Source organism: Podarcis bocagei, assembly GCF_964188305.1.
Source record: "Podarcis bocagei genome assembly, chromosome: 10".
Classification (NCBI taxonomy): Eukaryota; Metazoa; Chordata; class Lepidosauria; order Squamata; family Lacertidae; genus Podarcis; species Podarcis bocagei.
In genome coordinates this window covers 30938232-30948592 of record NC_138135.1, presented here as the reverse complement: position 1 = coordinate 30948592, position 10361 = coordinate 30938232, and the positions used below count along the sequence as shown (strand labels likewise).

Sequence of the window (10361 nt, the reverse complement as noted above, 5' to 3'; positions counted from 1 at the left end):
CAGCAGCTACTCTCCCCTCTCTCTGCTCCCCATCCCGCCTTCCTTTTGCCCTCAGGGAAGGAAGGGTTCAACTCGTTGAATTCCTCGGGAATTCGCGAGGAGAAGCCCCTCTCCTATGGTTGAGCAACAGTGGACACCACTCATCCCCGAGCTGGGGCCGGGGTTACACAGACGTTGAAGTGCGGCTGCCCGTCAATGATGAAGAAGGAAGGGCCGCCGGAGGAAGGTCAAAAAGCGCGCGACGCCAGTGACCGTTGGAGATGGTTCGAACCCCCCGCAGCGCGCGCAACCCTTCCACGCTCTCTCCCAAAGGAGGGGCAACGTGTGGGGGTGGGGAAAAGACAGGGCCAGCGTCGGTCTGCGCAGACGCGGAAAACTCAGTTAACCTTGCGTGGAGCCTCCATAAACACAGAAAGTACATAGGAGCCACATAGCGGCGTGGGAAGGCCCACTGTTGATGGGCGGGTGGGGGTGTTTAAGGATTGACTTGGGAAGTGAACCCGCGTGCTGCCTCGCAGAATCCTAACGGAAAGTCGTCACCGAATCGGGATTATCCGAAGACAGTTTAACCGTAGTCATTCCCGGCGTCCCTAGAGAATTGACAACGAAAAGAGCATGATTCCGTCCCAGTGGTACAGCCCGCCCGGGCTCATCCAATCATAAAATAACCTCGTTTGGCGGATCATAAATCACCGGGTAGAAGAAGACGGTCCACGCACGCAAAATTGTTGCTTTGAATGACTTCATCGCTTTCCTCGGGCAGGGGCGTCATCGCGGTTGGCGGCCCTGGACAACTTCAAATGATTGAGCACAAACTGAGCCAATAGGCGCCTAGAGTTCTTTCTGATCGGCACATGCTGAGAACTAATGAACCGAGGGCATCGACGAAAAGGGCGGAAAGGACGTGAAAGGGAACAGCCAAACGGAAATGTAGGCGGGCGCAACGCGAAACCAATCTCATCTTCCGAGAACGGGGAGCGTCGGCCAATAGGATTGCAGGTCGGGGAGGGCGGGGGAAGACGGACGTTCTCGTGTCCTGTTGCTAGGAGAGGACTGGAGTCGCTTTTTCCGCGAGAGGCGGAAGAGCGTGGTTTAAGTTGGAACCTGGGTTTGGGGGGACCCGGTAGCCAAGGCCTCTCAGGGCGGCTCTCCCTCCCTCCCCGCTAGGCCCAACCTCAGGGTTCCCTTTCCCCGCCTGCCTTAATTCCAGCCCCTCGATGCCTACACAACCATCCCCTCCATAAGCGCCGGCCTCTTCCTCTCTTCTTTCCCCACAAAATCCTCTCCTGTGGTGAAGGGGTAGCGCAGGCCATGGTGAAGCTGGCTGCCAAGTGCATCGTGGCAGGTGAGTTCCGAAACTGGCCGCCTTGGCAGCATCGCTACAAGTCGCACCTCGTGTACAGGGACCTGAGAGTCCCTCCCGGGCCAAGGCATGTCCTCGTCTCAGAGGGGAGGAAAAGAGCATTGCTGCCTCTGCACAAGCGCCCGCAATCTAAGGATGCGGTTAAGGTGTTCGGTTGCTTTTATAGCAACGCAGCCTAACAGGAAACCGTTGCTTTTAAATAATTCCCGCCCCGCTCTAGAAATCTCTTGAGAATTCCTAAATCGACATGGTTAGGATTGGGTTATATATATATATATATATATATGTATATAGTAAAGAGTATATATGCCTTGGGTTAATTTTGTGCCCTGTAGAAAGGGAAGCACAGGAGCACACCAGGTAGGAGGACTTGCTCTTCAAAAAGCAAAAACACACAAAGAGAAAATAGCACTGCACACCTGCTATCTAATTATTCTATTGCTCTGAGACCAGTTTGACCCTCCAATGTCAAACATAAGCTCTCCAGGGCATCGCTGATTTCTATCAGTCACATCTAATTTTGTTTTTGTGATGTGAATGTTTTGTCTCTCGTGTTGCAAACTTTCTTTCATCGGTTGGTGGCATATAAATCGATAAATAAATGATTCTAGTTGTTGAAAATGACAGTTAGTCTGCAACAGGTCCTCCTTTGAAGGGGGCAAAGGCTTTCTTTGCAAGCCTATAAAAGAAAGCAATGGTGAAAGGAAGAGATTGTTCCAGTTCCATGTTATATAGCAGGCATGTCCAACTTTCAAGAGACTGAGATCTACTCCCGCTATAAAATAACTGGCAGTGATCTACCAAAGTTGTTGAGCTTTTTTTAAAAAAAAAAACCGAACAGTTATTGGGGGGGAGTCCCCGCAATCTACCACATACCCCCTGCGATCTACCAGTAGATCACGATCTACCTGTTGGACATCCCTGTTACAGTGGTGCCCCGCAAGACGAATGCCTCGCAAGACGGAAAACCCGCTAGACGAAAGGGTTTTCCGTTTTTGAGCTGCTTCACAAGACAAATTTCCCTACGGGCTTGCTTCGCAAGACGAAAACGTCTTGCGAGTGTTCCGATTTTTTTCGCTCCCCCCCTTTTTCTAAGCTGCTAATAGCCTTTTAGCCGCTAAGCCTTTAATAGCCGCTAAACCGCTAATAGCGCTAAGCCGCTAATAGGGTTGCTTCACAAGATGAAAAAACCGCTAGATGAAGAGACTCACGGAACGGATTATTTTCGTCTTGCGAGGCACCACTGTATATAGAAATGAACTGTAACTGGCAGTTTGAACTTACCTTGATTTGCCAGAAAGCATATTGACCGTTGGTTGGTTGGTTTAAAAAACTGCAGATCAGGAGCCACTGTAGGCTTTAGGAGCAAAGTGTTCGGGTTAGATCAGCTTTTAGACAAGCAAGTTTCCCAAATAGAACAGAAAATGCCAAGATTATTGAAAGATGTTGTGGTTTTATCGCATGCTTAGCATTATGGGATGTTTCTTTAGAATCTTAGAAGTGTCATGACCCTAGAATCAGATTACGCTTTTTCAGGGGATGAGGGCAGACTCTGAAGGGGGAGGCCATGCAGGGCTAATCCCCCAAAAGCTCTTCCAAGCAGGGCTGGTGTGTCCCGCTTGAGGCGAAATGAGAAGTGCCACTCCTCCACAAGCGTAGAAGGGCCAGCATCAGCATAATTCTCAAGATCCCTTTGTGCTCTGTGAGATGTTGCGAGATTTCAGCGAGATCTCACTGGAAATGGGAACCAGTGCCAGCACTGCTTCTCCACTGGTGGCGGAGGCGGCAGAACAGGCAGGGTGTCCATGAGGGTACCAACCCAGGGACTTCTGCTGCTTCATCCTGCCTCATAGGTGGGCAGTCAATTAGTGCCAATGCCCTTCTTGCCTAAGGATGTAGCACTGCTATCTTCAGTCTAGAGGACTCCATTGCAGAGGCCCCCATGAGGTGGGTGAGGCCAGAGCAGAAGACTAATGGAGCAGGCTGGGGCCTTTAAGTGATAAGGCAGCTACCACCAAGGGCAGGACCAGCAATAGGTATGCTGCTGCTATATAGAGCTCAGTCTCAATTTGATAATTGCTGAAGCTACATCAGCACTCTGCTCTGGGCCTCACAACAATATATTCCATATTTTTACTTTAAAAGCAAACCTTACACCACCATTGATAAATGCAAAATACTCAATTTGCCTAAACAAATTTTATTTTCTAATTGCCTTACAAGGTGACCTAGTCAACCAGAAGTGTATAAATTTGACTGTGTTGTCTCCTCATGCATAATGGACACATTTTTTTCTGCTATGTCCATTGGATGCTCCTGTCTTACCTGGCATCCATGCAAGAGTATGAAGTTTGAGTGGAGTAAACACACACAGGACAGCCGCCCTGAAAAGCACAATTTCCTTCAATTAGTCTTGGAAATAGTTGCTCAATTTGAGCCTAAATACTGAATTTTTCATGCATGTTGTTCCTGCGTATGCATGTCTAGCAGAACAATTGCATCATGTGTGAAACAGAGAGAAACTGTTGTAAAATCTGTGTTTCGTGCATCTTATGCAGAAGAATTAACATGTTTTTCCTGTTCATTTCTGATGCCTAAAATGTTGATACTGAATCCTGACAATATTGTTATGATCGAAATTAAATATTTTTCCATACTGGGAAATACAGTATGTTGCAGCTTTAGGCAATGTTTCCACAATGCCATTTGTTGTGTTCTGTACAGTAGATCTCCTAACTTCACTCTTGTTCACATTATGAACATAAGACTGGACAAGGTTATGATTAACATTCATTGATAATAAGAATGTTGTGGCAAACTCAAAGAAGCAAAATAATATTTATATTGTAGCAAGTATAATATATAAGTAGACCAAAAGTGCTGTCCTGATAGATGGTGAAGAAAAAAGCTAGAAAGTCAGTTTCTGTAGTGTGCCATGCTATGGTAAGTAGTACCACAGCAGATCTTTGGAGTTTGTGTACTTACAAAAAATTGAGAACAGGTGTCCTACAGCCTGAGGGCCATGCTAGATGCAGTTCTGGAGAATCTTGAGCTGCCACAGAACTGGCAGGTAATTATTTTGCTCCTTGCTACAGTCCACACAAAAAAGAAAAAACAGCTTTCGAAATGTGTGCTTTTCATTTCAAGGTGTGATGGGGGCATCCCTTGAAATGTAAATTGCAGCTTTGAAGAAACAATTTACAGTATGTGGGCACTGTGGTAGGAAGAAAAACTTTTCCTCCCCACCTTTGTGTTCCAGAGACTCCTCAGCCTTCCCTCAGCCACTGTTTACACTGATATTTTAGTGTTTTTTGGTTTCCATGGAAGCCGCCCAGAGTGGCTGGGGAAACCCAGCCAGATGGGTGGGGTACAAATAATAAATTATTATTATTATTATTATATGGGGGGGGAAATAAAATATTTTTCCTTTATTTCCCCCCCAAAAAACTTGATGCATCCTATGGGGCGAAAAATACGGTACATTCACACAATGAATGTCATGTCTAGCTTGGACCTGTTCCTTTGCCCAGATAAAGGTAAAGGGACCCCTGACCATTAGGTCCAGTCACGGACGACTCTGGGATTTTGGTGCTCATCTCGCTCTACTGGCTGAGGGAGCCGGCATACAGCTTCTGGGTCATGTGACCAGCATGACTAAGCCTCTTCTGGCGAACCAGAGCAGCGCACGGAAACGCCGTTTACTTTCCCACCAGAGCAGTACCTATTTATCTACTTGCACTTTGATGTGTTTTCGAACTGCTAGGTTGGCAGGAGCAGGGACCGAGCAACGGGAGCTCACCCTCGCGTGGGGATTCGAACCGCCAACTTTCTGATCGGCAAGCCCTAGGCTCTGTGGTTTAACCCACAGCGCCACCTGCGTCCTTTGCCCAGATAGGTGTATTTAAATCCTTTGGTTTCAGCATGCATATAAAATGTATAATATTGTACTGGTCATTGTTTACATCAGTATTATGTATTTATTTAGCATTCCCCCCCCCTTTTGTTTATCTATTGAATTTATATACCACTCTATACCCGCAGGTCCATTATATTTCTTAGAATATAATTGGAGGAAGGAAGTGACTTAGCCAAATTAGAACAAAAGTATTTTTCCTATTTGTTGTGCAGGTGACCCAGCAGTGGGGAAAAGTGCCTTGGTCCAGATGTTCTGCAATGATGGGGCTCATTTTCAGAAAAATTATACATTGGTGAGCTTTTGGATGGAATGACAAGCACTGGGGAGGAGAGACATCGGTGTGATCTTCACAGATCTGAATGTTAATCATAGTGCTAAGTATCTTGGTTACATTTAAAACTTCCCATCAGAAAAGTGGCAAGGATACAGTGGTGCCCCGCAAGACGAATGCCTCGCAAGACGAAAAACCCGCTAGACGAAAGGGTTTTCTGTTTTTCAATGCGCTTCGCAAGACGAATTTCCCTATGGGCTTGCTTCGCAAGATGAAAACGTCTTGTGATTTTTTTCGCTTTTTTCCCCCTTTTCTAAGCCGCTAATAGCCTTTTAGCCGCTCATCTGCTAAGCCTTTAATAGCCGCTAAACCGCTTATAGCGCTAAGCCGCTAATAGGGTTGCTTCGCAAGACGAAAAAACTGCTAGACGAAGAGAATCGCGGAACGGATTATTTTCGTCTTGCGAGGCACCACTGTATATTTACCTAGGACCAGTTTGTACACTTACACAACCAATTATGATCAAATGCAGGAGGAGCAAAAGTGCATCCCCTTCCATTTCCCACTACTGTATATGTCTAAGGAAATGTGGAACAGGCACCCCATACAGAGACCGGTACGTGTGGAGACCCATTTTGAGGGGAAGACTTGTACAAATCAGGTCTCTGCACTTGTAGGTCTTCATGTTGAAACATACTTTTTTGTATTTACCTTAGGTGAGCAGAAAAAGAAGGATGTACTATTTCTCTTATGAAGATTGTTGCCTGAAAAGGGGTTTGAAAAATACCCTAAAGAATCTACAGCCAGAGTTACCGTATTTTTCGCCCTATAGGACGCACTTTTTCCCCTCCAAAAATGAAGGGGAAATGTGTGTGCGTCCTATGGGGCGAATGCAGGCTTTCGCTGAAGCCTGGAGAGCGAGAGGGGTTGGTGCGCACCGACCCCTCTCGCTCTCCAGGCTTCAGGAAGCTATCCGCAAGTCTTGCAAGCCCGGCGGGATGTCCCGCGGGCTCGCAAGGCTTGTGGGCAGCACCCTGCAGCCCACAAGCTCGGGGGATAGCGGGGAGGCGGAGCGCCGCCACCCCGCTATTCCCTGACCTGATCTGGAGGCTGGCGGGAGGGAGAAGCGCTCCGTCTCCCTCTTCTAGCTTGGGGATGGCTGCGCAAACCTGGGGGGGAAATAAAAATTTCCCCCTTGATTTCCCCCCCAAAAAACTAGGTGCGTCCTATGGGCCGGTGCGTCCTATAGGGCGAAAAATACGGTAGTCCTGCAGCAAAAATAAACTTTCTATAACTGTGAGCAACTGCTTTCATTTCAGCCTAGTTTTGTTTTTCCAGGCTAGTCCCAAACATCCATTTTTCAGATTCTGAGTGTTTCTATGACATATAAATTAGTTTGTTATATTGTGATGATGATTTGAAAAGCCTGAAGGATTCTGTTGGCCCTAGGCAAGCATAGTATGAAAATACACTTGCTTCCTCTGAATCTTTATGACATGTTTACCTTATTTTGATTGACAGACAACAGGAGTAGAATTGCTGGTGAAGACGGTACTCATTCCAGAAACAAATGATAGTGTGGTGAGCCCAGCTATGATTTAAACAGATAGGCTTTTTAAAAAAAAGTTTAAAAGCCTATCTAGAATTCTCATTTTTTTCAATGACTTTGTTTAACTTACTCCGATTCTGTTAGTTAATTTATACAAACGTAGGAAAACTTATTTGTATAGCATTAATGTTGACAATGCAACATCTTGGACTCTCTAATTTGTTCCAATAACTTCATACCCATTGGGACTCCTACCTCTTTGGGATAAAATCATGCAACTATGTTGGTATATGAGCTGCCATTTTGTCTATGCAATAAGTTGATACTAGGAATAGAAGCAGAAATCAATGTTTTATAGGAAAGGAAAGAACAAGCTTTCTGAACCATCTCAACTGCTTTGACTCCCCACCCCACCCCTCAGAGCTCTTTGCTGCCACCATTTGGTGAGTTAGTCATAGGCTGCTTGGTGAGATAGGGTAGTGAAATATTTGCAAGCTGGACTACCCTGGGCTATGGTGTGTTTTCTTCTGTATTTAAAAATATAATAGTTAATTCATTTCTATAGCTCTGTGGGTTACATGTATTATTATTAATTATTAAGATTGTGATCATTGCTGTGCCTGAAGTGAGGTAGCATTTAAAAACTGTTTACTTAGTAGGGAAGGTTTCATGGCTACACGTTGTTTTTGCTTTTGCTTTCAGGAACTCTTCCTCTTTGACTCAGCAGGGAAAGAAATCTTTTCTGAAATGCTAGAGAAACTGGCAAGTAGAATATAAGAGTTTTCATTCAACAATAAGCTCTGAAGCACCCCTGGCCTCCACATCCTAATTAAAGCTTGCATAAGAACTGGGAGTAATGATTCCTTCCTGTTTTCCTTTTTCCTAACAACTGGATGGATCGTCACGGGGGGGGGGGGGGTTTCCCATGCATAAAAGTTATTGGGAGGTCAGGTGAACCAACTAATGCCTTCTGGTTATTTGAATTCTTTCAGATAATTAACACAGGCCTTTGATCCAGCAAGACACTTAAACAAGAATGCATACTTTGGGACTGTTTCACAGAAAATAGTTATGCCTTAATTTGGCTGTGCACTCCTGCTTTGTAAATTGAAAGCCCATGGATCTTATTGTGCAGAGAGCATATTTGCATAGAGTAGGGATAGCCTGGTGCCCCCAGAGGTTGTTGGACATCAGCTCCCATCATCCCTGACCATTGTCTGTGCTGGCTGGGACTGATCAGGGTTGGAGTCCAGAAGCATCTGGAGAGCACAGTGTTGGTTATCCCTGACAAGGAAGACCTTTTTATGTTTCCCTAATAGATCTTCAACTTAAACTTGCTTTGTTCTTACGTGTTTGTTAGCTTTCTTAGTTTTTAAAACACTGGGGCAGTTACACTGATTCACAAAGTGGGCATCAGCATGGTACCTTGCTGAATTTGCCAGAGAAAAGTATAAACTGTAATCGCTTTCTTTGTCTTTCCCAATGTTATATCTTCATTTGGGATGGTTTTTAGACTTTATTATGAGTTTATACTATGGTCTTTTCATGGAATATGATCAGCTACTACTGCACCACAACACACACCCAAGTTTTCCATCCTTGAAAGTGCTTTTTTGAGGCTTTGGATAAGAATTTGGCTGAAACACAGCAATGTACCTTTCCTTTGAATGCCAGTGATATTTCCATAGATGACGGAATCCTTGTCTATCAGACTTTCTTTTCTAGCTCTGGTTTTCTGATGCTCCTTATATACCATTTTTTTATGAAGTCTCCAGGGCTATACTGACTATTGACAACATCTGTTTCAACAGAACTGACAGTGTTTTCCTCTTGTTGCACAGTGGGAACAGCCCAATGCCCTGTGTATTGTATATGATGTTACCAATGAACAGTCTTTCAATAACTCTGCCAAATGGCTTGAGAAGCTGAGGACCCAAGCCTCCAGAATACATATTCCAGGTAGGAGACTGAATATTTTTGCATATATACTTTGTGCCTGTAACTCCCGCACATGAGTTCTGACAGACATCAGCATCTCAGTTCCAAGCTGTTAGAATGCCTTTCTTTTATTCAGTCAGTATCTGAAACAAATTTGGGAAATACATATGCCATGTGACTCCCTTGTGGTGTTTCTTTCCATTACATTACCTTGTCAAACAACACATTTTCCTGTCTCTTTTACCTGTTAACTTGCTAGATTTTATAGTGCCATTGTTAATCATTCAATGCTTCTTTTCTTCTTCCTTTTGTTTTTTGTAGGTGTGCTAGTGGGCAATAAGACTGATTTGATCGATAGGCGAGTTGTGGAACAAAAACAAGCTAAAGACTGGGCAGAAACCAATGGTCTAGAATATTGCGAGATGTCAGTAGTGAGTGTCTATATAATCGGATGTAGAGAAATAATTGCTTTCATTTTCAGATAGAGGAGGCACTGGATTTCTTTCTGTAATTTAGCTTGTTTCCAGCAATTGTTATTTCCTGCAATTGTTGTTTCTTGAAGTAATTAAAAGAGTTTTTCCTCATCTGTCATTATATATTTATTTTCTATCTTTACAGAAAGAGATGGAAAACTATGAAGCCCCTTTTCACATCATGGCAAATGCCTTTCACCGACTCTACAAAGAGAGGGTGGAAACCTTTCATTCATTGGTATGAGGCACCTCTGAGTGTGATAACGTTTAGCTTGTTTCATTTCTTTGTGCCTGGAACTAATCAGATGTTTAGCAATCACAGACTAAATCCCGTAAGAGTGGAAGTTAGACTTTTATTTTCTTATTATCATATGTATTCCTGTAATTCTAAGCCAAAATAAACCTATTGAAAGAGACTTTGACTGTTACTTCACCTGGCTATTACTTATCCAGTGACTTAAATTTTGGCATGCATGGCTTTGCCTGATTGCAGTTTAAATATTGTGAAAATGAGTATAATGTGGGTCAAAGCATTCCCAAATGATTGAGGGTTGTTTAAAATCAAAATATTAGACATTCAGCTGGAGTGTATATTGCAGATCAGGAAAGATGTCGTAAGAGCCACCAGAATGTCAACATAGTTAATGAGAAGAGTCAAAAAATAGTAGAGGCAAAAAGACTTCCTTCAAAATACGGAGGTCTTGTCCAAACGAGAACAAAAAGTAACACAGGCTTGGGGAAACAAAGTGCAAGCAGGCAGTAAGGAAGAGCATATTGCTAAAAACATGAAGATCAAAACCAATAAGTTATTCCAGTACATTAGTAGCAGGAGGCTATATGGGGTGGCAGTT

At 44.1% G+C, this 10361-nt stretch overlaps 1 protein-coding gene across 4 annotated transcripts; it reads left to right on the top strand.

The window, feature by feature from the left end:
- Positions 1-324: 324 nt before the first annotated feature.
- IFT27 (intraflagellar transport 27) lies at positions 325-9926 on the top strand. Of its 4 annotated transcripts, none has more exons than XM_081211902.1 (7): positions 325-930; positions 5492-5571; positions 7072-7131; positions 7802-7861; positions 8941-9058; positions 9359-9468; positions 9656-9926. In XM_081211902.1, the coding sequence occupies exons 2-7, from the start codon at positions 5527-5529 to the stop codon at positions 9752-9754; spliced, it is 492 nt and encodes a 163-aa protein (XP_081068028.1). In that variant the 5' UTR covers positions 325-930; positions 5492-5526; the 3' UTR covers positions 9755-9926. The 4 variants fall into 4 exon arrangements, with proteins under 4 accessions (XP_081068028.1, XP_081068027.1, XP_081068026.1 ...); XM_081211901.1 differs by having other exon boundaries at positions 325-999; XM_081211899.1 differs by lacking the exon at positions 325-930 and adding an exon at positions 1021-1345.
- Positions 9927-10361: the final 435 nt, after the last annotated feature.

What these genes read in the sequence shown, in the direction of transcription:
- IFT27 (XM_081211899.1), top strand. Translation starts at nt 1,312, where the DNA reads ATGGTGAAGCTGGCTGCCAAGTGCATCGTGGCAG. An exon ending in TGCCAAGTGCATCGTGGCAG is followed by an intron (nt 1,346 to 5,491) that starts GTGAGTTCCGAA and finishes TTTGTTGTGCAG; the next exon opens with GTGACCCAGCAGTGGGGAAA. An exon ending in CTCCAGAATACATATTCCAG is followed by an intron (nt 9,059 to 9,358) that starts GTAGGAGACTGA and finishes TGTTTTTTGTAG; the next exon opens with GTGTGCTAGTGGGCAATAAG.